Source organism: Lynx rufus, unplaced genomic scaffold (genome assembly GCF_022079265.1).
Source record: "Lynx rufus isolate CCGP_SWC_20201006 ecotype Redwood Valley unplaced genomic scaffold, mLynRuf1.p SCAF_9, whole genome shotgun sequence".
In the NCBI taxonomy this organism is placed as follows: Eukaryota; Metazoa; Chordata; class Mammalia; order Carnivora; family Felidae; genus Lynx; species Lynx rufus.
The window spans coordinates 74,287,614-74,314,590 of record NW_025814897.1 but is presented as its reverse complement, the minus strand read 5'-3'; the positions used below and the strand labels follow the sequence as shown (position 1 = coordinate 74,314,590).

Here is a 26,977-nt window from a genome sequence, read left to right as displayed (position 1 = left end):
GGGCTCCGGGCAGCAGAGGGCGCTGTAGCGGGAGCCGCACCAGGCGTGCCGGGCCCTCTGGCGCCAGCAGGTCTATCGCCTCCTCCGGCGGCTTCCGGCGCGGCTCCTCAGAGCGAGAGGCGGGGAAGTCATGGACCGCAACCCTTCGCCGCCGCTGCCCAGTCGGGATGAGGAGGAGGAGGAGGGTGCTGGGGGAGACTGCATAGGGAGCACGGTCTACAGCAAGCACTGGCTCTTCGGTGTCCTCAGCGGACTCATTCAGGTGTGGAACGTCTCGCCTCGCGTGGGCTCCCTCCCTTTGCCCCAGCCCTTCGTCCACGCCTCTGGCAGCCCCCTCGGGCCCAGGGAGCCGCCATCCCCTCCCCCACCCCGACGACCCTTCTCGGGGCCTCGCGCTTAGAGTCCTGGCCGCCTCTGCGGACCCCAAAACTTCGGGAGCCTTTCCCAGCACCTCTCAACACAACGGGAGATAAGTGACAGGGAGACTAGAATGCCTACGGTTAGAATATTTTACTTTTGGGGCGCCTGGGTGGCTCAGTCGGTTAAGCGCCCGACTTCGGCTCAGGTCACGATCTCGCGGTCCGTGAGTTCGAGCCCCGCGTAGGGCTCTGGGCTGATGGCTCGGAGCCTGGAGCCTGCTTCTGATTCTGTGTCTCCCTCTCTCTCTGACCCTCCCCCCTTCATGCTCTGTCTCTCTCTGTCTCAAAAATAAGTAAACTTAAAAAAAAAAAATAAATAAAATAAAATATTTTACTTTTACAAATTCTCCGAAAACGTCTGACCACGTACATACATTGCTCGTGTTTTTGCTCTCCATTCCCAGTGTCGTTTCTGAAGCCTAGGGCCCAGTTTATTTCGTGGACGTTTGTTGTAGAAGAATAAATGGTGATTTGGAAGTCCTTCAGCTCTGATACTAATAGCGTGGCTTCGGCACCTGTTTTGGGCAAGTCACCTAACCGTTCAGAGCCTCGGTTTCTTTCTCAATTTCTATAAAGTGGGATGAAAATACCTTTGTTATTGTATATAGCGTTATTGTGTAGGTTAAATAAGATTATCGTGGGCACAGAATGCTCACCGTAGTGTTTGGCTTGTAGAAGCTGTCAGTACATGTGAACTTTCTTCTCCCACGTTTCACTGACTTCTTCCAGTCTCTGTCCTCTCCAGTGCATCTTCTGTCTAGATGCCAGAATAATCGTCCTTAAACAAACCAACTAAAGAAAAAAAAAAAACCCAAAATGTTTTTGGGAACTCCTTTTAGTTTCCTTTGCCTGCAGGAGAAAAATGCATATTTCTTAGCTTGCAATACAGCTTTGCAACCTTCCCAGACACATCTGCCCATAACACACTCAACTACTCACCATTCCCCAAACATTGCCAGGCCGTTTTCTTAAATCTGAACTCTTGCACTTTCTTAGGTATGTTCTTTTCCCCCTCTTCACAAACTCCTGTTCTCCCTCAGAGGTTTAGCTTAAAGATTACTTCCTAGGAGAAGTTTGCCCAAACTCTCCAGGCATAGGTCATTGGTCCATTGTTTTGCTTTCACAGCTCTGCCCACAATTTACTTGACTCCCATAGTCTTTTGCTGTGATTATTAGTTTACATGTGTTTTCCTCTCTAGGGCCTAAACTGCTTGAAAGCAAGGGCTTAAATTTATTCATTTGTGTATTTCTACCCCAGTGCCTCGTAACAGTATTTACTCCACGAATGTTAGATGAACGTTGGTCTACCCAAGGTAGTAATTTTTAAAAATTTTTTAAAAAATGTTTATTTATTTTTGAGACAGAGGGAGACAGAGCACAAGTGGGGGAGGGGCAGAGAGAGAGGGAGACACAGAATCTGAAACAGGCTCCAGGCTCTGAGCTGTCAGCACAGATCCTGATGCGAGGCTGGAACCCATGAACCGTGCGATCGTGACCTGAGCCAAAGTCAGACGCTTAGCTGACTGAGCCACCCAGGTGCCCCAGGTAGTAATTTTTTTTAAACAAGGTTTCTGCAAGAGAAGATACTTTGAGGACAGTGCCTTCGTGACTTGTGAGTGATTATAGGATAATATTACTTGATAGTACTACGGGCAGCTTTTATCCATGTCTTTTCTTCCTTTGTGTTGAAGATGGTTAGCCCTGAAAACACCAAATCCAGCTCAGACGAGGAGGAGCAGCAGATGGAGCTCAATGAAGAAATGGAGAATGAAATTTGCAGAGTCTGGGATATGTCCATGGATGAGGTATGGGGTTGGAAATGAAACCGAAAAGACTGTTGGGGAAGGAGATGGTGAATGGATTTTTTTTTTTTTTAAGTTTCAGTCCTTAAGTCTCTGGGGAAACACTTTAGTGTCTGTAGTCATATGGTACAGGGAATGAGCTGTAAATGCTAAACTTTTGTCTTGGAGGGTAGAAGATCTGAGTTGTCACTAGATTGGGGCTAAATATATAGTTCTCATGAATGCAGGAATGCTTGTAGTCCAGGAAAGTTCTGATATTTATCTATGTAAAGAGAATGCTGACCTTGTGTAGGAGACCACTGATGTACCATAATTAAATTAGAAGGGGACAAAAGGGAACCATGTGTGTATAAATTGCAAAATAACATTTTAACATTTGCATTGTACTCTGTAGCTCAGTGGCATTTTCATATGTATTATTCCATTTGTTTTTCACAATAACCCTGTGATACAGGTAGTACCCTTATCTTACAGGTAAGAAAAGAGGTGAGGGTTGCCTGGGTGACTCAGTTGGTTTAGTGTCTGACACTTCATTTTGGCTCAGGTCATGATCTTGCAGTTTGTGGGATCTGTCCCTAAGCTGGGCTCTGTGCTGACAGCGCAGAGCCTACTTGGGATTCTTTGTCTCCCTCTCTCTCTGCCCGTGTACACATGCTCTAAAAATAAACAAACAGTAAAAAAAAAAAAAGAGGCGAAAAGAGATGGACATACATAATCTCTCACTTAATTACTTGGACTTTTCCACTAGCTTCCTGATTAAAATCCTTGTTCTGGTCTTTTTACTTCCCTCTGTCTTCCACATTGCCATGAAAGCTCTCTTTTTCCTAAACACAGATTTAATTGTGTTCTGTCTTAAAAATTATCCATGGCTGTTCGTTATCTTCAGCTGTTTTTTTGATACATTTTTATTGAGGTATAATTGACACCAAAAAAGTGTGTATTCTTGAGGTGTAATTGATTACAGAAATTGTTCATATTTAAAGTGCATAATTTGAAAAATTTTGATGTGTATACATGCATGAAGCCATCACTGTAATTAAGAAAGAGACATATCTAGGGGCGCCTGGGTGGCTCACTTGGTTGAGCGTCCGACCTCGGCTCAGGTCATGATCTCACAGTCTGTGAGTTTGAGCCCCGCTTCGGGCTCTGTGCTGACAGCTCAGAGCCTAGAGTGTGCTTCAGATTCTGTGTCTCCCTCTCTCTGACCATCCGCCGTTCATGCTGTGTCTCTCTCTGTCTCAAAAATAAATAAACATTAAAAAAAATTTTTTTAAATAAAAAAAAAGAGAGAACATATCTCTCACCCCCAAAAGTTTCTTTGTCTGTTTGTAATCCCTTCTTCTTGCCCTTCCCAGCCTCCACCCTCTCCGGGCAACCACTGATAGTCATTCTCACTTCAGAGCAATTTGCATTTTCTGGTGTTACATAAATGGGACCCCTTTTTTTGGAGGGGCTGGCTTTCACTCAGCATCATTGTTTTAAGATTCATGCATTTTGTGTCTTTCAGTAGTTTATTATTTTTTTTATTGCTGAGTGTTATTTCATTTTATGTGATACCATGATTTATTCATTTATTTCTCGGTTGATGGATATTTGAGTTGTTTGTAGTTTACTATAGTTAAAGCTGAATTTTTGTGTATAAGTATGTTACGGACATGTGTTTTCCTTCCTCTCGGCTAAATATCTAGAGTAATATGAGTCGTATGGTAGGTGTATGTTTAACTTTTTAAGAAAGAGTCTGAATTGTGTTTTTTACAGATTGTGTAAAAAAATGTGTATTTTACAAAGTGGTTTTTATATTTTACATTATCATAAGCAGTGTATGAGATACAGTTCCACTTTCTCCTCTTCCTCACCAACACTTGATGTCAGTCTTGATTTTAGCCATTCTAGTAAGTGTGTAGTGATTCTCATTGTGATTGTGATTTGGATTTCGCTAATTACTAATAATGTTGACAATATTTTCATGTGTTTATCTGCAGTCTGTGTATCTTGGTGCCTGTTTGAATCTTTTGCCCACTCTTTGTGTTGTTTTCTTAGTTGTTTTTATTTTTTTCTAAAAGTTTTATAACTTTAGGTTTTACTGGTAGGTCTGTGATCCATTTTGAGTTAATTTTTGCATGTGATGCAAAGTATGGATTGAAGTTTACTTTCTTTGCATATGGATGACCAGTTGTTCAAGCTCATTTTTTTAAAAAGACCGTCCTTGGGGCGCCTGGGTGGTGCAGTCGGTTAAGCGTCCGACTTCAGCCAGGTCACGATCTCGCGGTCCGGGAGTTCGAGCCCCGCGTCAGGCTCTGGGTTGATGGCTCGGAGCCTGGAGCCTGTTTCCGATTCTGTGTCTCCCTCTCTCTCTGCTCCTCCCCCGTTCATGCTCTGTCTCTCTCTGTCCCAAAAATAAATAAACGTTGAAAAAAAAAAAAAAAAAGAGTCTTTAAAAAAAATAAAAAGACCGTCCTTTCCCCACTGAATTGCCTTTGTACCTTTGTCAAAAATCAGTTATCTATGTACATGTGAGCCTATTTTTTTTTTTTTAATTTTTTTTTCAACGTTTTTATTTATTTTTGGGACAGAGAGAGACAGAGCATGAACGGGGGAGGGGCAGAGAGAGAGGGAGACACAGAATCGGAAACAGGCTCCAGGCTCCGAGCCATCAGCCCAGAGCCCGACGCGGGGCTCGAACTCACGGACCGCGAGATCGTGACCTGGCTGAAGTCGGATGCTTAACCGACTGCGCCACCCAGGCGCCCCAATGTGATCCTATTTTTGGATGCATTCTTCTGTTTCATTGATCTGTTTGTCTGTCTTAATTCTGTTTTGATTGTTTTGATTTTTGTTGATTTATAATAAATCTTGAAATCAGGTAGTGTTAATCTTCCAACTTTGTTCTTTCTCAGAGTTGTTGTGGTTGTCCTGGGTCCTTTGTATTTCCATACTAATTTTACTATTTAAAAAAAATTTTTTTTTATGCTCTGGTTTCTCTTCAAATTGCATAAATCTTTCGCCTTTTACTAAAAAAAAATTTTTTTAATGTTTATTTATTTTGAGAGAGAAAGAGAGAGAGAGGGAGAGCACCTGAGTGCACACGCAAGTGTGAGGGAGAGGCAGAGAGAGAGAGAGAGACAGACAGACAGACAGACAGAGACAGAATCTAAAGCAGGCTCCAGGCTCTGAGCTGTCAGCACAGAACCTGACGTGGGGCTTGAACTCAAGAACCATGAGATCATGACCTGAGCCGAATTTGGAGGAGAACTGAGCCATCTAGGCGCCCACCATACTAATTTTGGAATCAGTTTGTCAGTTTCTACAAAATGCCTGCTAGGATTTTGGCTGAGATTGTGTTGAATTTATAGATCATTTGGGGGAAGGATTGATAAATTGAACAGGTATATCTTTCCATTTATTTAGGTTCTCTCTAATTTCAGCAAAGTTTTATAGTTTTTCGTGTATAGGTATGTCACATCTTTTCTCAAATTTATTCCCAAGTATTTCATATTTTTGGATACTGTTGTAAATGGTATTTTTAAAAATTTCAATATCTGTTCATTGCTGGTATTTAGAAATATGGTTGATTTTGTGTGTCATATCCTGCAGCCGTTTTTCATTTATGAAGAGAAGTTTTACTACTTTTTCAATTTGAATTGCTTTTATTTCTTTTTCTTACATTTACTCTGGCCAGAACCTCCAGTATGAAGTTGACTAGAAGTGGTAAGGGGGGGGGGGGAATCTTCTTGTTCCTAATATGGTGGCAGAATACCTGGTCTTCCACCACTAAGTATGGTGTAGTTACAGATTAAGAAAGTCCCCTTCTTTCCCTAGTATGCCTAGAGTCTTTACCAGGAATGGATTATGTATTGTGTTACACTTTTGATGAGTCAGTTGAGATGATCACGTAGTTTTTCTTTTTAGTTTGTTAATATGGTGTACTGAGTTGATTGATTTTCAAGGTGCTAAAATCTTGCTTAGAAAGTTTATCTATCTTCATGAGAGATACTCGTTTTCTTGTTATTGTCTGGTTTTGGTACCAAGGTAATGCTGTCCTCATGGAGTGGGAACTTTTCCCTCTTCGTTTTCCAGAAAGAGTTTGTGCAGAATTAATAGTATTTCTTCCTTAAATATTTGGTGGAATTCACCAGTGAAGTTATCTGAGCTTGGAGTTTTCGTTTTTTGTTGTTTGTTTACTTTTAGTTTTGTATATTTACTACTTTTAAAAAAATAAGTTTTTTTTTTTTAAACAACAGTTTCATTAAGATATAACTCACTACCATAAAATTCACCATTTAGTGGTTTTTAGTATATTGTAGGAAAGATTTTAAATTCAATTCCTTTAAATAGGTATAAGGCTATTCAGGTTACTTTGGTAGTTTATGTTCTTCAGGGAATTTATCCATTTTATCTAAGTTGTCAAGTTTATTGGTGTAAAGTTGTTCAAAGTATTATGTTATTGTTATTTAATTATCTGTAGCATCTGTAGTGATGGCACCTCTCTTCATTCCTGATCTTAGTAATTTGTGTCTTCTGTCTTTTTCCCCTCATCATTCTGGCTGGAAGTTTAATTTATTGATTTCCCTAAAGGCTTTGTTCTGTTGATTTTCTCTGTTGCTTTCCTGTCTTCTATTTCATTGATTTCTAATTTGCCCTTTTTTATTTTCCTCTATTTACTCTGGTTTAATTTGTTGTTCTTTTTTAATTTCTCAAGGTGGAAGCTGAGGTCATTTGATTTGAGACCATTCTTCTTTTTTAATAGAGGTGTATAACACTATAAATTTTCCTCTAACTATTGCTTTGGCAGTATCCAACAGATTCTGATATGTTGGGGTTTCCTCTTCATTTAGTTTAGTTCTAACTTTCCTTTAATTCTTCTTCAGCTGCTGAGTTATTTAGCAGTACATTGTCTAGATTTCAAATATTTGGGGGTTTTCAGTTATTTATCTGTTACTGGAGTCAGTGAACACTGCGTCTTTTTTTTTTTTTTTAATTTTTTTTTTTCAACGTTTATTTATTTTTGGGACAGAGAGAGACAGAGCACGAATGGGGGAGGGGCAGAGAGAGAGGGAGACACAGAACCGGAAACAGGCTCCAGGCTCTGAGCCATCAGCCCAGAGCCCGACGCGGGGCTCGAACTCACGGACCGCGAGATCGTGACCTGGCTGAAGTCGGACGCTTAACCGACTGCGCCACCCAGGCGCCCCTGCGTCTTTTTAAAAATGTATTTAGACTTGTTTTATAGCTCAAAATGTGATCTACCTTGGTAAATGTTCCATGTTCACTTAAAACGAATGTGTATTTTTCTGTTGCAGGGTAGAGTGTACTATAAATGTCAGTTGGATCAAGTTGGTTGAGAGTATTGGTCAAGTCTTTTTTTTCTACTTGCTCTACAATTATTGAGAAGCTATGATTTTTAAAAAATATTTTTTTAAGAGCTAGAACCCATTTTTTAAAATGAAATCTTAATGCGAAATCCTCAAATACATAATAGGTAAAACAGAGCTGCTCTTTGGAAAAGATTGTTGGTGGAAGGGAGGGTCATGTTCTTGGCCTCCTTTTCACCTTCTTAGGATAGCTCTTGAAGCACTGCTAGAGAACTGAGCTGTCCACCAATAACTGGTATAAAGTCCTTCCAGTGTCACAGCCTTATCCCCTACCATTAGTATTTGAGCAGGACCAGAGACTTGCAGATGCTTTCTGCGTTTTCATGTGTTCATGCTCTGTTCATGCCACTGTCTGCCTGGAATGGCCTCCAGCCAGCAAAATCTTTCTCATCTTACATGACCCAGCCTAAATGTCACCTCTCTTTGACACCTCCACAGACACTCCAAACAGAATTCGTCTCTTCTGGGCTCTCATGAAACCTGTTCACTCTGTTGCATAACACTTACCTTGTTATTTGGCCTTTGTGTCCTCTGATAGATTAAGTTCCTTTTCTTAAAAGCTTAATGTCACCTCTTTAGAGGTACTTTTCTCTGATACATCTGAAGTAGTCCCCTCCCATCTTGGCTTCTAGCACATACTATCTTGTTAATCTTATTTGTAGCACTTAGAAATTATGTAGTTCAGTTGTTTATGTGTTTATTGTTTATTTATCTTTCTAGAATAAAAACTCCATGAGACTGGGAACTTATCTAGCTTGTTCACTGTTGTGTCCCCCAGAGCCTCAAATAGTGCCTGTTACTTGTGTTTTTCAGTAAATACTTGGTGAAGAGTGAATGAATGAATTCATGAGTGAGTGAATGAATGAATAGCTGAGAGGTAGCATTGGTGTGCTGGTTAAGAGTATGGCAGTCACACTCATCTGGATTCTGTTCTTCTGGATCTGTTCTACTGATTGTATAATCTTGGGCAGGTTGCTTAACCTTATAAAACCTGTTTATTAGTGGAATGGGGCCAATAATAATGACTACTTCATAGGGTTTTGAGAATTAAATGAGATAGTGTGCAAACCACTTCACTGTACTTGGTGTTTACAACTTGCTCAATAAATGTAAATTGCCATTATTATTATTATTATTATTGTTGTTGTTGATATTGTTAGGTCACCTAACTCTTTGCTACCCTAGGAATTATTAACTGTCATTAATCAGTCCCTGCATGCCCTAAGAGTTGGCCATGTGACAAACAGCACTTTAAACACTTAGAGTGGGGAGCATCTGTTGCTGTGACTTTCAGTTTGGAGTGTATCTTTGAAAATACTGTTTTCTCTGACTGTGCTCTCTTAATAATTATAAGATGTCGCTTCCAGTCAACAGTCATGCAGGTTACCTTGGTTTCAGCTGCTATGAAGGATTACTGCCTCTCTCTTTGAGGTGCCTCCAAGTCCCTTTGAAGAGCTTTTTCACCATAGCCTGGGTTTTAAGTTAAGCTATCGCAAATACACACTTCAAGTTTGGTGAAAATCTAAGGCAATAGACCACCAGATACTTAATTTTATTTAAATATTGTGCAACACAGACATCCACAGCAAGCTGATTCAGTCTTGGAACATGCAAGATTGGGTCACATGTCCACTCCAGGTTCATTCACCGGTATGGTGTGTCCCTCTCGGCAGTGTGGCCTGGGCAGACTCTAGGAAGGAGGTATGAAGCTGTAGTAGTTACGTCATGATCAGAATTATTTTCTGTTGAGAATTTTGAAAACACAAATTCTCATTTGGGGCATGACCCAGTAGGAGTTTTTACCTGTTTCCCCCATTGTGTTTTAAGCTCTTAGAAGACACTAGTTAATGAGTTTTACTCTTTTTCCTTACCTCACCGTCTATCAAATTACCTGGCAATCAGCAAATGTGTTTGAATGAGTTAATGAACATTGCTGGTAGATAGAAAGATCATTAAGGTAAATACATTTAGGGCAGAAAAAGAAGACAATCCCCTGGAATATCACAGTTTAGATTTGTTTATGGATTTTTTCCATTGCCTTGGGACCAGATAGCACAAAGACTCTTGAACGCTACTTTTGCATAATGATATAGTTCCTAACCTATGGCTTTTTTCCTTGAGCCTGAAAGGAGTTACACATAGAATTATTATTTTTTTTTATGTTTGTCTGTACTATGGGATTTAAAAAGGACTATTCAGCATCCAAGTTAATACTCACTTTTTAATTTTCAGGATGTGGCTTTATTTCTCCAAGAATTTAATGCCCCTGACATATTTATGGGAGTATTGGCCAAATCCAGATGTCCTCGATTAAGAGTAAGTATGTACATTTTGAAAGCTTCCTCTTTAGAGCAGTAACAGTAGAAGTGCTAGAAAGATAGTCTTTAGGGACGCCTGGGTGGCTTAGTCAGTTAAGTGTCCAACTTCAGCTCAGGTCATGATTTCACCGTTCGTGGGTTCGAGCCCCGCGTGGGGCTCTGCTGTGCTGACAGCTCAGAGCCTGGAACCTGCTTTGGATTCTGTGTCTCCCTCTCTGTCTGCCCCTCCTATGCATGTGCTCTCTCTCTCTCTCTCAAAAATAAATAAACATTAAAAAAAAAATCAGTAAATCAGGAATCAGGTTTAAGAACCAAAAAATTAACTTTGTAAAAAAAAAAAAAAAAGATAGTCTTTAATTTTCTTACTGGCCTCAAATCAGTCTACAGATTTTTATTGAACATTGCCTGGCACTAGGTAATATGCTGTTTGAAATTATTAGAGTCAAGTCTTTAGATTTCGGTTGGATCAGGGAGATCAGTACTTTCATTTAACAGCTGTGGAAATCAGGCATAACCGAAGTTATGTTGCTAATATGTGGCAGAACAAGGAACATTGCCTGGACCTCCCATTTCTGTTGATTGCTCTTTTTTATAAATAAAATCCTCCATTCTTAAAAACCTTCATTCTTGGGGCGCCTGGGTGGCGCAGTCGGTTAAGCGTCCGACTTCAGCCAGGTCACGATCTCGCGGTCCGTGAGTTCGAGCCCCGCGTCGGGCTCCGGGCTGATGGCTCAGAGCCTGGAGCCTGTTTCCGATTCTGTGTCTCCCTCTCTCTCTGCCCCTCGCCCGTTCATGCTCTGTCTCTCTCTGTCCCAAAAATAAATAAACGTTGAAAAAAAAAAAAAAAAAAAAAAAACCTTCATTCTGAACTCAGCCTCACACTGAGGACTTTTCCATAATCTGAATCTAATTCATCTTTCCAACATAAAATCTACCCTACAGATGGTCCTTCTAATTTAGCAAGGCCTGTCTACTCCTTGTCTCAGCTTACTGTGGTCATCACCATCTCCATGCCTTCCTTTATACGCTGTCCATCCCCTCTCAGTATTCACATCTGTTATCCCAGGGGTTCTTTTCATCTAAGCCTTCCTAAATAAGTAAGCTCTCAGTGGCCATTGCTGCTGGTCAACTCCTCAAAAGAATTATCTGTGCTTCTCCTTTCGTCTTTATGTTGTGTTCTTGTGTCATTTAGGTTGCCATATGCTATGCATATCATGGGTGATTAGGAAGTATTAAGTAATTATACTTATGAATAACTGCTGTTCACTGGGTATTTGGTTTTACTACTCTATGAGATAGGAACTTATCTTCACTTTATAAATAAAAGAACTAAGTCTCTGGTTAATTTTTCCAGGGCCATACAGCTGGGAAAGCTGGGGTGTGAGCCTAGGCCGCTTGACTTCAGTATAACCACTCTATTTCTTTGCCTCTCTTTTTTTGAAAGTATGGAGAATTCTGTAGTATATTTTTACAAATTGAATGCTGAATTCAGATTTTATTTAGGGCAGTGTTTACCTGAATTGGGGCCTAATGAACTGATGAACTATCTTTTTCTTGGGTCATTAATATAATGACCCAAGAATTAATTAATAAAGATTTGACAGTTACATGATTTTCTCCTGGATCATTCTAATTTAAATACATTGACTCATGATTAGTACTTAAAGAAAATAAGCTGATGTCAGTAATGGCACCTTTCAGGAATTAGTCATATCATTATATATGTCTGTGAGTCACACCCTATCTACTGCAGTGGTCCTCTGACTTGGCCATATGTTAGAATCATCTAGAACACAGGCTCCCAAAGTTTGGCATGTCCCAGAACCACTGATTACTAGGCCCACCTTCAGAGTTTCGGATCCATCAAGTTTGTGGTGGAATCGAGGGTTTCTAGTAAGTTCTCAGATGATACTATTGCTCTGGACCAGGGCCCACATTTGAGAAGCTTTGCCCTTGGGACCTTTTAAAAAATCCTGAGTTAGGCCCTACTCAGATCAGTTAAAACAGAATCTCCAAGTGTGAGACTCCACACAGCTTTTAAATTTCCCTCAAGCTGATTCCAGTTAGCAGCCAAAACTGAGAAACTTGGTCTTTGATTGGAAGTTCAGTTATTCTCTCTTTAGTTTGTAAGGGAAATTTATGTTTCTTTGCTGACCCTATTCTCTTTTAATCTTTTCCCAACATTTGACAGCTGTCGTTTTATTGAAACTTTCCCTTCCTGGAGCATTGGTGCCACCTCATTCTTCTAGTCTCTGACCTCTTCAGTCACTTCTCTGTCACTTTTACTGGCTTTTTGCTTTCTTCCTACATAGTGTGGACTTCTTCTAAGGTGTAGACCCAGAACCCTCGTCCTCTTTGAATTCATTTCCTTAGTGAGCTTATCCACACTTTACAATCTTTAAGTTGTGAATCTGTGCCTGTGGGATCAAAGCTGTGACATTCCTTCTGACTTCTGGTGCCACATCTTCAACTTTCTTCAGGCGTTCTCTGCTCGCATGCTGCATTTTCCTGTCCAGAGTCCTGCATGTTGTAACTCAGTGATTAACACACTTACCTGGTCATAAAATTTACGTGTTGTGTTTTGTAAACAGTAGCCTCCTAGACCCTACCCTGGAGATTCTGATTCTGTAGCTCTGAGATGGGACTCAGAAATCTGTATTTTTAACATGCTGCCTGCCCAAATGATTCTTATGTTCCAGTAAGTTTGGAAACACTATCCTAACTAAACTCGTGTCTTTTCCAACACTTCTTTTCCAGTTTTCCTGTCAGGGGGATCAGTATCTCCCACTGGGGAAATGAGAAACTTGAAACCTAAGAGTCATGTTCAACTGCCTTCTCCCTTTGTCTCCCATCAGATTATTTTGCTTTCTACCTTGAGTCTTCTCAGCTTCATCCCTTTCCATGCCTTCCAGCATCACCCTCATGTTGCATCTTGATTACTGAGATGCAGTATGGCATAGTTGATAAACGCTCAGCCTCTGGAACTCTGCTGTTGCCTAGTTGGGGATCCTGACAAGTTGCTTAATTTCTCTGTGCTTTAGTTCCCTTGTCTGAAAAATAGGGATAATAGTACCTGTCTCATAAATTATTATATGAAATTGTATATGGAAAGTGCTTGGAGTAGTACCTGGGCATAGTAAATGCTAAGTAAACATTGGCAGTTATTACTGAGATTATTAACTTCCTTTAACATATTTTCACTATCATGCATTATGCATTTTGCTGCCAAAATAGTCTTCCTAAAATAACATTACAGAATGCTGCTCCCCTCCTTGAAGGTTTATGGATCCAGATAGCTTCCTAGATTAAATCTAACCTCTTCCAACATGGCATTCAGGTCCCTTAATCCTGATCCTTTTTACCTGCTGTATTTATTTATCTTGTGCTATTCTTCAATTTTGTGCAACAGCCAGGCTGCTCCCTTGGTATTCAGTGTATGAGCCATGTGCATTACTCCCTCCCTGCCTTTGCTGATCCTTTCCCCCTTGTCTGAATGTCTTTCTTCTTCTTTGCATGTCTGAATCTTACTAATCATTGAACACTCAGTTCATCCATAAGATTTCTTCTTCCATAACTTGTGCCTGCCTTTGATCTTTCTTTTTCTTGTCAAATACTGTAAACTTGTCAAGATTAGGGTGCAGGCAGTATATATATTTCTATATGCTACCTCTTCTCCCCCCAAACTTGACTCAGTGAAAGTTTTTTTCAAGTTATTATTTTTGTATGTGTCTTTCATCTTAGAGCCATTGTGACCTGTGACGTTTAATTTGGCAGGAAATCTGTGTGGGAATTTTAGGTAATATGGCCTGTTTCCAAGAGATATGTGTGTCCATCAGCAGTGATAAAAATCTTGGGTAAGTTTTATTATATAAGAATTATGTTTTTACAAAATAAATTAACATTTCATATCTCTTAAGAAATCCTAATACATAGGAGATATAGGAAAATTGTATGAAATGTAGTGCTTCTTTTCTCCTGATGAATAGTATCTAGGAACCTCATATATTGATGGTAGCTAGGAGCTTCCATCAATAAACAGTGTTTATTGGCTGATTGAGGAATTAGGTCTGTTTATTGGTAGTAAAAGGATCTAAACAATCAGCAGACTGGATAAGACCCAGCAGGGCAAAGCTTGGTGATGGGGCACCTGACCAGAGTCTCAAACAAGTTAGGCTTAGGGAATCCAAGGGCCCAGAGAGCCAGTCTGGAAAAACTAGATTTACTGACCATGGTGACCCTGAGAACTCTTAAGATTGGGGAACGGGATTTACCAGTAGACTAGAGAATACAGGGCAGCCTCTGTGATTCAAAGGCTTTCTTACTTTTGCTTGGAGGCTAGTTCTCTTTCCTGTGCAGGAAAGTTTTAGGCAGAGGGTTTTTTAGTGGTGGAAACCCTAGTGGTTACTTTAAGAGGTCTGAGAATACTCTAGAATTATATGCTAAATGTTGTGAGTGTATACATTTTCTAGGCAGAGGGTTCATGGCTGTTAAATCAGAATTTTAAAGAAATTCATAATAGATAAGTGTTCTGGATGGTTATTGTCAGCTAGGGCTGTGAGGCTTTATCACAGGATTTAAGTACCTGGGTCTCTAAAATAGAGCTGACTACCTCTTCTAGGTGTGGAATGACTTTAAGATCCTTGTTTAAGAGGCTCCTGGGTGGCTCAGTTGGTTAAGCATCTGACCTCGGCTCAGGTCACAATCTCATAATTCGTGAGTTCGAACCCTTCATTGGGCTATGTGCTGACAGCTCAGAGCCTGGATCCTGCTTTGGATTCTGTGTCTCCCTCTCTCAGCCCCTCCCCCGCTTGCTTGCGCTCTCTCTCTCTCTCTCTCTCTCTCTCTCTCAAAAATAAGTAAACATTAAAAAAAAAAAGATCCTAGGTTAAGGTATTTATTCCTCCCTCAGTAATTTAACAATCATTCATGGAGTGAATGACCTTGGATTATATTTGGTTTCTAGTGGTTCCTATCAAAAATCTGAGGACATGTAGGGCACCTTGGTGGCTCAGGCTCAGGTCATGATCTCGTGGTCCATGAATTCAAGCCCTGCATTGGACTCTGTGCTGACGGCTCGGAGCCTGGAGTCTGCTTCGGATCCTGTGTCTCCCTCTCTCTCTGCCCCTCCCCCACTCACACTCTGTCTCTCTCTCAAAAAAAAAAAAAACTAAGAATGAGTCATGTTAAAAATAATATGAAACAATTTACTTTGGTGATAGGATATAAATTTGTTCAGCCACTTTAGAACAGTTGGGCATTATTTAGTCAAGTTGGAAGATAAGCAACGCAGATGTTGTGACCAAGCAATCCCACTCGTGTATATGGTAGGATAAACCGTGCACATGTACATCAGAGGAGAAGTGTTACAGGAGCATTGCTTGAAGTGGCCCTAAGTGGAATTAATCCATATATCCATCAGTAGTAGGCTAGAAACATAAATTGTTTTATATTCATATGATGGAATGTTCTGCAGCAGTGAATCAAAGAACGATCGCTGTAGGAAAACATGGGTAGATCTTAAAGACATGGTGTTGAACAAAAGAACTAAGACTCAAAAGAATATATATAGTATAATTTTTTTCACAAAAAACTTAAAGCCAAAATATATGGAATAATACTATAGAGTAAAGCAAATAAATAATTGCTGAAAAAGTCCAGAAAGTAGTCATTTCTAAGTGAGAGAGAGAATTGGGATTTGGAAGGGACACACAGGAGCCATGGAGATGAGACACTGTTCTGTTTTCTGTAAACATAAGTGTTTGCTTTGTAATTATTCATTAAGTATAAATTTGTATTTACAGGCCTTCTTTTACATGTACTACACAATGAAAATGTTGAAAAAAATTAAATGAAAACCCTACCTTGATATTTGAAATGAGAGAAATGATGCATATTGGGTTAACTTTTTTGTTTTTATAGACAGGTGTTACTGCACTGTTTGTATGATTCAGACCCTCCTACTCTGCTGGAAACAAGCCGGTATGCTTTCTTCTTTCTATGTATTCTATATGCTCATTCATACAGGAATCTTGGACAATAGAGTTAATTCTTCATTCTTGAATTTCCTTTAATGTTTTTCAAAATAGATACTAAGTTCACATTTATTTTGTAGGTTGTTGCTTACTTGTCTTTCCCAGACAGAAGTGGCCAGTGTCTGGGTTGAAAGAATCCGGGAATATCCAGCTATTTATGATAGTATTTGTTTCATTATGTCAAGTTCAACAAATGGTAAGTCACCATGTAATCTTGGAAAAATTTTTGGTTCTATTTAATTGTTAGGAAGCCATGTGACTATTTCTGGAGGTTGCTTAAAAAAATACATCTAGTGTCAGGTGAAAAAGTATTTCGATTCAAGATATAAAATTTCTTCTTAAGCTGCCAGGATACTGATCAGTCCCACATTTAAAAATGAAGGAAGAGGTCACCTGGGTGGCTCCATCATTAAGCTGAGCTGACTTTGGCTCAGGTCATGATCTCACAGTTTGTGAGTTCGAGCCCCACATCAGGTGAGCTTGAGCCCCACTTAGGATGAGCTCAAGCCCCGCTTTGGGTGAACCCTGCTTCTCTCTCTCTTTCTCTCTCTCTCTCTCTCTCTCTCTCTCTCTCTCCCCCCTTCTCTCTCTCTCTGTCTCTCTCTCTCTCTCTCTCTGTGGCCCTTGTGTGATTCTCTGTCTCCTGCTCACTTGAGCCTTCTCTGTCTCACTCAAAAAACAAAAAAAGGAAGACAAATTTAAACAAAGGAGGTGAATAAATCTCCCTTAATAAGTAATACTTTGGTAAGATTTGGTTTTCTTGGAATAGCTTTAGGAATGTTGGTTAACCTTACTGCTTTTTAATTTTTTTTTTTTTTTTTATGTTTATTTGCTTTTGAGAGAAAAAGAGAGAGTGTGAGCAGGGGAGGTGCAGAGAGACAGAGACACAGAATCTGAAGCAGGCTCCAGGCTCTGAACTGTCAGCACAGATCCCATTGGGGGTTTCAAACCCACGAGCTACGAGATCATGACCTGAGCCGAAGTCGGACACTTGACCAACTGAGCCACCCAGGCACCCCTAACCTTACTGCTTTTAAAATTTTGCTTCTCATTTCAATAACTATTTTATCATCTGCAGTTGACTTGCTGGTGAAAATAGGGGAAGTTGTGGACAAACTTTTTGATTTGGACGAGAAGCTAATGTTGGAATGGATTAGAAATGGGGCTGTTCAGCCTCTGGACCAACCCCAGGAAGATGCTGAAGAGCAGCCAGTGTTTAAAATTGTGCCCTGTGTACTTGAAGCTGCCAAACAAGTACGGTAAGCGAGCTTTTTGTACAAAATGTTTTGGGAAAATCCAGTTGCTGGAAATACCCATAGATGTAAGTTTTAGTTTCTTTTTGACAGGATGAATAGCACCCCATCAGTCTTTGTCAGGTTGGATTCACTACTAATATTTGTGGTAACCCTGTGTTTGCTCTTTTTAAGAATCATAATGGTTACGAAGTACCTATTCTTTTTTTTTTTTTTTAATTTTTTTTTTTCAACGTTTATTTATTTTTGGGACAGAGAGAGACAGAGCATGAACGGGGGAGGGGCAGAGAGAGAGGGAGACACAGAATCAGAAACAGGCTCCAGGCTCTGAGCCATCAACCCAGAGCCCGACGCGGGGCTCGAACTCACGGACCGCGAGATCGTGACCTGGCTGAAGTCGGACGCTTAACCGACTGCGCCACCCAGGCGCCCCTCGAAGTACCTATTCTAATATTAGTTAGCTATAGGCTATTTTCCAGCATTAATTATGGTTATGGTCTTAAAATCTTCTGCAATTTTGTGTAATTTAAGTCAAATAGGAAAGATTTTCTGGTGTTTTATTTTCCATTAAACATTTAGCGACTTTTTCAGTTAACGTCAGACGTCATTTGTTTTCTTGCTTCTTACGTTTATATGTCAGTCTTAGATAAGTGACTGAATTTTGGGCTCTGATGTCTTGCCAGGAGTGATTACTAGGTGTTGTAGGTCATTGAAACTGTTTCTTGCTAGTCACTAGAAAATTAACTTGTGAATTGATCTGCTTAATGTTCAGTCGTATAACGTTGGTGGTTAATAACCCACCTAAAGTCTTTTATGTCTTTTATCCAGGTGGATTAAACTTAACATCTTTTCTCCAAACCTGCTTCCTCACTATTCTCAATGTCAAATATCAAAGTAGAGTTTTCATTTAATTTTTTCAACACTTTCATTGTGAAGTATGGCATATATACAAGAAAGCCTATAAAAACAAATTTATACTTAATGAATAATTACGAAGCAAACACTTACGTTTACAGAAAACAGGGCCTCATCTCCGTGGCCCCTGTGTGTCCCTTCCAAATCCCAATTCTCTTTCTCACTTAGAAATGACTACTTTCTGGACTTTTTCAGCAATTATTTCTTTGCTTTACTCTATAGTTTTATTATTCCATATATTTTGGCTCTGAGTTTCTTGTGAAAAAAACTATACCGTATGTATTCTTTTGAGTCTTAGTTCTTTTGTTCAACACCATGTCTTTATGATCTACCCGTGTTTTCTTACAGTCATCGTTCAGGCCACTGTCTCTCAGCTAGACACCTATGGCATTCTCTCACCTGAGTTCCCTACCTCAAGGCTGCTCCTTCCAAGCCTAGACTCTAGAACCATCTTTCCAAAACACATACTCATCATCTCACTCGCGTGCTTCAAACTCTTCCATTGTCTTCCTTAGGATGAGGTCCAAATTTTTTTTTTTTTATAGAGAGAGCATGCAAATGCTTGAGCAAGTTGGGGAGGAGTGGGGGAGAGGCAGGGAGAGGGGTAGAGAGAGAGAAAATCATAAGCAGGGACCACATTTAGCATGGAGCCTGATGAGGGGCTTGATCAACACCCCTGGGATCATGACCTGAGCTGAAATCAAAAGTCAGATGTTCAACTGACTGAGCCACCCAGGTGGTCCAAGGTCCAGGTTTTTAACAAGCGTGGCTTACAAGGCTCTGCAGTGCCTCCCCATCCTTATTACTTGTTCTGTGTGTTTCAACCATGTGAAGTTTCTTTCATCAAGGGAACCAACCTCTCTTGGCCTTCAAGCCTTTGTGTACCATGTCTCTTTTACCTCAAACATTTCTCCTTCATGTCTGTGCTTAAATATCATTTCTCTCTCTCTTTTTTTTAATGTTTATTTTTTGTTTTTGAGAGAGAGAGAGAGAGAGAGAGCATGAGCAGGGGAGGGGCAGAGAGAGAGGGATACACAGAATCCGAAGCAGGCTCCAGGCTCTGAGCTGTCAGCACAGAGCCCGACGCAGAGCTCGAACTCCCGAACTGTGAGATCATGACCTGAGTCGAAGTCAGATGCTCAACCAACTGAGCCACCCAGGCGGCCCATAAATATCGTTTCTCTTAAGATGCCTTTCTCAACTCTCTAAACTTAGTTAATATTGCTTGCCATGTGGTTCTCTGGTACCTTAGACTTCCTTTAGTGTTACAGTCCTATCATTTTATCATGATCGCTCCTTTAATTATCTTCTTTTCTTTAGACTGTAAACTTTGTGAAGATACAATGTTTTACACGTCTCTGTTTTCCCATCTGCTAACATAGTGCCTGAAAGTAGTAGGTACTTAAATATGAGCCTTCTTTTTTATTGTTCACTATATTTTCACTTAATCATTTGAAGAACTAAGATTGTGAGCTTCCAGGAATCCAAACTGTTGATCACAAAAATTATACTTACGTGCTTTTAGTATTCTCAGCTAAGGGAGCTAGGGGAGTCCTCTGAAGTTTGGAGGACATTGTTACTGTTGATGCTTGCTTGCTGCAGTGGGCCTATCGTTCATTCTATAAAAGTTTCAGTCATTTTTCATCCTGATTATCTAAGTAAACCAGAATGATAAAGTATCACCTCAAAGGTTTCTGCATTGTTGCTTTTGTGGGACAGGGCCAAAAGGAATTTTTACTTCTCATTCTCGAGTGTTGATTATATTCCATAGTATCTCTTTGTTTTTTGACTGTTTTTGCCATTAACATGTAAGCTCTGGTGAGCACCAAGACTTCGCCCTTTTCTTGTTTTATCCTTAGCACCTGGGACAATGACTAGTACAGAGTGATAAGTATTTGTTGAATGAATGAATGATTGCAGTCCCACAGAGTTGTTGATTCAGTGTTTTTGTTTTTTGAATTTAGTTCTGAAAATCCAGAAGGGCTCGATGTTTACATGCATATTTTACAGCTGCTTACCACAGTGGATGATGGAATTCAAGCTATTGGTAAGGTGTTTTATAGGGAAGCACAGGAATTACTCATTGAATTGTTTTGTTTTTATATAACTACTTTTTTTTTTTTATCATTTCTATTAAGTACAGTGTCCTGCTACTGGAAAAGACACTTGGAATTTACTTTTTGACCTGGTCTGCCATGAATTTTGCCAATCTGATGATCCACCCATCATACTTCAAGAACAGAAAACTGTGCTAGCCTCTGTTTATTCAGTGTTGTCTGCCATCTTTGCTTCACAGGCTGAACAGGAGTATCTAAAGATAGAAGAAGGTAAGTATCATTTTCATTCACTAGAGTAAATTCTAGTCTGTTAGATTTTAGAGCCCCGGCTTGGGATTATTGTTCATTTGGTTTGTTTGTTTGTGTTGGTACTTTTATTCCCCTGATTATAAAAATATTACATGCTCACCACAAAAAAAATTGCAAAATTTATAAAAGGAAGCATAGTGCTTATAATCCCACCATCCAGAGATAATTACTATATACTCACATGCATATATATTTTTAAGTCCTGCTTTTTAGGCAACTTTTTAAATTTAGAAGTATAATATGAATATTTTCTATGTAAACGAATGGTTTTTCACAGAGTGATTTTTTTTTTTATGACTACAATTAAATTCATGATCCATTTAGAATCTAATCACTTGTTACATGTGAGGTATGGCTTCCGCTTTTTTCCAGATTGCTATTCCGTTATCTCAACATCATTTAGTGAATAATCTGGTTTATCCACACTGATTTGAAATTTTGTCATTTACTGTGTTCTGAGTTTCCCTATATGTTTTATTCCCTTCTATTGCTCTATTCATGTATCAGTAGCTATAGTTTTTAAATTACTAAAACTTTACGTTTTAATGCCAAGTAGGGCTAGTCTCCTTTCATCCTAATTTTTCAGAATGTTTTTGACTATTATTCTTGTTTAACACTGAATTTGACAAGTTACAAAAACAAATCTTTTTTTTAAATTTTTAGTTTTTATTTATTTTTTATTTGATGTTTTTTATTTATTTTTGAGAGAGAGAATGCTCTCTCTCTAAGCCTAAGCACCCAGGCACCCCTAGTTTTATTTTTTATATTCATTAAAAAAAATTTTTTTTCAAAGTTTATTCATTTTTGAGAGAGAGAGAAAGAGTGTGAGCAGTGGAGGGGCAGAGAGAGAGAAACACACATAATGTGAAGGCTCTAGGCTGTGAGTTGTCAGCACAGAGTCCAACGCGGGGCTTGAACTCATGAACTGTAAGATCATGACCTGAGCCAAAGACAGATGCTTAACTGACCGAGCCACCCAGGTGCCCCTGTATTCAGTTTTTACTGTAGGCTAATTTAAATGATTATTCAGTTTTTGAAGAAATCACAATCTTTTTGAAATTTAACTTAAACATACAATTTAAAAGCTTTGTTTAGGATTTTATTGATAAAGTTGAAAATTCAAATTCTTTTTCTCTATGGCCTCCAAAGGCACTGCATGATAGGACTGTTGCCCAACTGTTGAAATTTGTTTTGTGCCCTCCTTCCCCCTTGCTCACTTGGCTTGAGCCATAATGGCCTTTTAGTTCCTCAGACCGTTTCCTCTTTGGGGCTTTTGCACTTATTGTTTCCTCTACCTGAAATGTTTTCCTGGGCTCTTTACCTTGATGCTTCTCTATTAGTTCTCCCCTCAAAGAGCCTCCTCTGCTGGCCGCTTTATTATATTCTCTTTTAATTTTCTTCCTAGAACTCACCCAAAGTTGAAATGATCTGTTTTATTCATTAGTTTATTTGAGAGCCTCTTGAAGGCTATGGCCTGAAAGATCTTGTTTGCCACCATATCTGTAGTACCTGAAATAAAATACCTAGTAACTAGTAAGTTGTACTTAACTTACAGTACTTATAGTACTTACTTACAGTACAGTACTGTCAGTACTTTTTTTTCCTTTTACTTATTTCTTTTTATTTTTTGGTAAAATTTTTTATTTTTTAAAATTTACATCCAAATTAGCATATAGTGAAACAATGATTTCAGGAGTAGATTCCTTAATGCCCCTTACCCGTTTAGCTCATCTCCCTCCCACAACCCCTCCAGCATCCCTCAGTTTGTTCTCCATGTTTATGAGTCTCTTCTGTTTTGTCCCCCTCCCTGTTTTTATATTATTTTTGTTTCCCTTTCCTTATGTTCACCTGTTTTGTCTCTTAAAGTCCTCATATGAGTGAAGTCATATGACTTTTGTCTTTCTCTGACTGACTAATTTCACTTACCATAATACTCTCCAGTTCCATCCACGTAGCTGCAAACGGCAAGATTTCATTCTTTTTGATTGCCGAGTAATACTCCATTGTGTATATATACCACATCTTCTTTATCCATTCATCCATCGATGGACATTTGGACTCTTTCCATACTTTGGCTATTGTTGACAGTGCTGCTATAAACATTGGGGTGCATGTGTCCCTTCGAAACAGCACACCTGTATCCTGTGGATAAATGCCTAGTAGTGCAATTGCTGAGTCGCAGGGTAGTTCTATTTTTAGTTTTTTGAGAAACCTCCATACTGTTTTCCAGAGTGGTTGCACTAGCTTACATTCCCACCAACAATGCAAAAGAGATCCTCTTTCTGTGCATCCTCGCCAACATCTGTTGTTGCCTGAGTTGTTAATGTTAGCCATTCTGACAGGTGTAAGGTGGTATTTCATTGTGGTTTTGATTTGTATTTCCCTGATGTTGAATGATGTTGAGCATTTTTTCATGTGTCGGTTGGCCATCTGGATGTCTTTGCAGAAGTGTCTATCATGTCGTTAGCCCATTTCTTTACTGGATTATTTGCTTTTTGGGTGTTGAGTTTGATAAGTTCTTTATAGATTTTGGATACTAACCCTTTATCTGATATGTCATTTGCAAATATCTTCTCCCATTCCGTGGGTTGCCTTTTAGTTTTGCTGATTGTTTCCTTCACTGTGCAGAAGCTTTTTATTTTGATGAGTACTCTCAGTACTTTTGAATGAATGAATGAATCAATCAATCAACACAAGGAGGAGAGACCAGATTTAACTGGCTAATTCCATGCCTCTTTTGTACACTAGATCTTCCTCTAATTGACAGCTTGATTCGTGTCTTACAAAACATGGAACATTGTCAGAAGAAGCCAGAGAACTCAGTAGACTCTAACACAGAAGAAACGAAAAAATCTGATTTAACCCAAGATGATTTCCACTTGAAAATCTTAAAGGATATTTCATGTGAATTTCTTTCTAATATTTTTCAGGTTTTAACAAAGGTAGGAAAGAAATATTGATGGTTTCATCAGCAAAAGAAAGTGTGGGTTGCTTAATGCTTCAAACATTATTATTACTGTATTATTTTTTTAATATAAAATTATAATTATGTTATATAAATTTGGGAAAATAGAGAAAAAACATCAGTGTAAGCTTATAATTATAACCCAGGAACTGATGTAGTTTGGTATATTTATATATGTGTTTTTCACATGCTTTTAACCCAGTATATAGAATTTTTATAGACTGCTATTTACACCAAACATTATATTATGAGCTCTTTTCCAATTTTAGTATATATGCTGCTGAAGCAAGCACTGTGAACCCTTTTCCAGACTCTAAATTTACTGGCAGACATTTCACCAAAAGCCAGTTTATTTAATACCCAGTTTGCCAAAAAGCCAGTTTTCAAAATTTACTGCAAACTTGTTTTAAGGAGTATTCTTCTTGAATATGCTCAGGATTGTTAGCATATTATTCCTTTGGGCATACTTTCTTTCCAGGTATTTTAGAAAAAATATAAATATAACCATTTAGAATATATTCATATTCATTGAATTTTTTTAAGAAGAATATTTCTTAAAAGAAGTTTCGGTTATTCTGGTAATTTTCTTTTTTTGGAGGGGGGTGTGCGGGGTGTCAACTATCCTGCTTCCTTTTCCAGATTTGGGTTATTAGTTTGGCATAGATTTTCAGAAGTCAGATTACTGGGCTTAGCATTTTTAAAGTGAAGATGACTGAGGCTTAATGACTACATACTACCAAATGCTTTCATATGAAAATGCTGGGTTTACATGATTATTACTATTGGGTATTACAATTTTTATATTAAAGTTCAGTGGGTGAGAAATTATGCCTTATTTTGACTTGCATTTTTTTTATTAGTGAAGGTGAACATGCTTCCATGTATTTGTGTATTATTTGTGTTTCCTACTTTATAGATTTATCTATTTTGATTATTTACATAAACTCCTTGGGCAATAATATGTCTTTTGCATATTCATTGCAAGTATTTTTCCCATTGTTTACTGTCACTTTTATGTGATTTTGTTTTTAGAGGGATTTTTTTTTTAAGTGGCAGGAATGTAGAAGGAAGGTGGACTGAGAATAAACCAGGGATATGTCATGAAAATTCTTATGTATTGTACTTCATGGAATATGGATTTAATCTTGAGGAAACTAAGGAGCTACTGGAGAGTTCGGTTTTAAGGATCAAGTGATATGATCTGTTTTTTAGAAAGATTACTCCAAAAGCAAGAGAGAGGATTAGAACTGGAGACCTACAGACCAACAGGCTCTTATGGGTGGTAACATTTAAGAGTAATCTGAAAAATATTGAGAGCCTAAACAGTGAAAGTGTGGATGAAGAAGGAAGGATGGGATGAGAGAGATTTGGTAGAGTAGAATTAAACTCTTAGGAGGATGGGTCAGCAACAAAGAAGGAGGAAAAATCTTGGCTGTATCCCAGGTTACTGCTTTGTGCAGCAGGGTGGATGGGTGGTGGTCTCCTTCCCTAAAATAGGATTACAGTGAAATAGTGTTTGGGTTTACATAAGGGGGGGATGATGCTGGGTTCAGTTTGGGACATCTGAAATGCCCATAGGATCAGTAGGGAATTATATATACTGATTTATATTTATTAATCAGATAAAGCTTTAGAAATTTTCCTCTTCTGGGGCACTGGGTGGCTTAGTCAGTTTAAGCCTCTGACTTTGGTTCAGGTCACGCTCTCATAGTTCGTGAGTTCGAGCTCGACATCGTGACAGCTCAGAGCCTGGAGTTCTGTGTGTGTGTCTCTCTCTCTCTCTCTCTCTCTCTCTCTCTCTCTCTGCCCTACCCGCCCCCCCACCCCCATCTCTCAAAAAGAAACATTAAAAAAAAATTTAAAGAGGTTTTCCTTTTTTACCAAATCTTTTTTTGTTTGTTTTAGGAGACTGTGGCTCAGGGAGTAAAGGAGGGCCAGTTAAGCAAACAGAAGTGCTCCTGTGCATTTAAAAACCTTCTTCCTTTTTATAGTCCTGTGGTGAGTATGAATAAGCGTATAGGTGGCTGAGTTTTAGAGGATGACTAAATGTTTCTATGTAAGTGCTTGATCTCTGAGACCATTGTCAAAAAAGATCGTGCCTGCAATTCACATGACTTAGTGCCCTTGTCAGATAAATGACTGCTGGGTAATTCACGAGACTAGCCTGAATAGCTATTCTAATTTTAAGAGAATGGAGTCAGCACTGAATTTATTGGACCCCTCACTGTTATGAAGTAAGCATATATATTAAAGATAAGATTCTTAGGTGAGAATGGTCAGTAGGTTTTTATCATTCTTCAAATTATATCACATTTGCTACCATTAGAGGCAATTTCAAAATAGTAACTTTTTTAGGAAAATGAAGTATGGAATGTGGGAGGGAGAGGCCATGTCAGCAAGGAAGAGGATAAAACTCCAGTAGTGGACCCTAAAGGGGAAGCATTGGGGGTATAAATACTAATTTCAAGAATAAAACAAAGTGGTATGAGCTAGTCCCTTCTTTGATGTTTCAGAGAACTGAGAATGACTGTAATAGTCTTTATTGTCATCTGGGGATTTGTCAACATTTGTTTTCCTTTGGACTGTTTAGAAACCACGGGTAGAACATTTTTATAGTCACCAATCAGTATCGTAAACCACCTTTTCTTCTACTTCCATTTATTTGGTTCTTTTGTTTGACTCACAGATAGAAGACTTTCTCAAAATTCTACATGAAGTTGATAAAACTCTTGCTGATGACCTGGAGGAAAGCTTCCCAAGTTTGAAAGTTCAGACTTAATAACTGAATTAAGTTTCCTTTGCCCAATAAATGAACTTTATTTTCTTCACTGACAGTTGATATTGACATATAGGAGATGTTAGGTAAAGCCTTTTGGACCCTTATTGTCTGGTGCTACACTCATGCTCTTCTCCCTGCCCCAGTCTTATCTCACTTTCATTTGGCATTGGAATCAGGAGTTTCCTCTGCCATCAAATCCCCACCTCCCTTTTATGTATGGTTTTGTGTTTATTTGCCCTCTTCAGGTAAAGAAAACAAAAATACAAGCTTATCACTGAGGTTCTTTTTAGATTGAGGAGTTGGTGAAGATTTTCTTCATACCTCTTAATTTGATTTTTATGTGAGAAATTTGTATTTGTATCCACTAACGTACATTCAGCTGCACTATAGAAAACCCTATTGTAACAACTTAATCTGATAGCTTTTATGTTTCTAATGCAATAAGAAATCCAGAGGTGGGCAGTCTAGACCTGATTTATTTGACTCAGGGATCCTGATTCTTTTTCCTCTCCACGTGGTCTGCTGTGTATGCCTTTGTGTTTGTATTTATTGTCTTGTGGTTAAGGGGGTTATAAGACTAAAGGACAGCCCTCCATGGCCAGAACTGTGTTGCAAGGCCATTCCTAACTGCATGTATTTGAAATCAAGTACATACTTTTTTTTTTTCTAAGATCTGTACGAGAGAGAAAGGCAAGAAGAGAAGGGAGATGTGAAAGGCTTTTTGATAGTCTGTGGTGTTTGCTACAGTATGAAAAC

General features: G+C 39.0%; 1 protein-coding gene across 1 annotated transcript; it reads left to right on the top strand.

The window, feature by feature from the left end:
- Positions 1-122: 122 nt before the first annotated feature.
- SAAL1 (serum amyloid A like 1) lies at positions 123-26,274 on the top strand. Its single transcript, XM_047071820.1, has 12 exons — positions 123-262; positions 2,111-2,224; positions 9,826-9,909; positions 13,686-13,765; positions 15,831-15,890; positions 16,024-16,139; positions 17,022-17,202; positions 20,076-20,158; positions 20,250-20,438; positions 23,226-23,419; positions 25,348-25,440; positions 26,129-26,274. The coding sequence occupies exons 1-12, from the start codon at positions 131-133 to the stop codon at positions 26,219-26,221; spliced, it is 1,419 nt and encodes a 472-aa protein (XP_046927776.1). The 5' UTR covers positions 123-130; the 3' UTR covers positions 26,222-26,274.
- Positions 26,275-26,977: the final 703 nt, after the last annotated feature.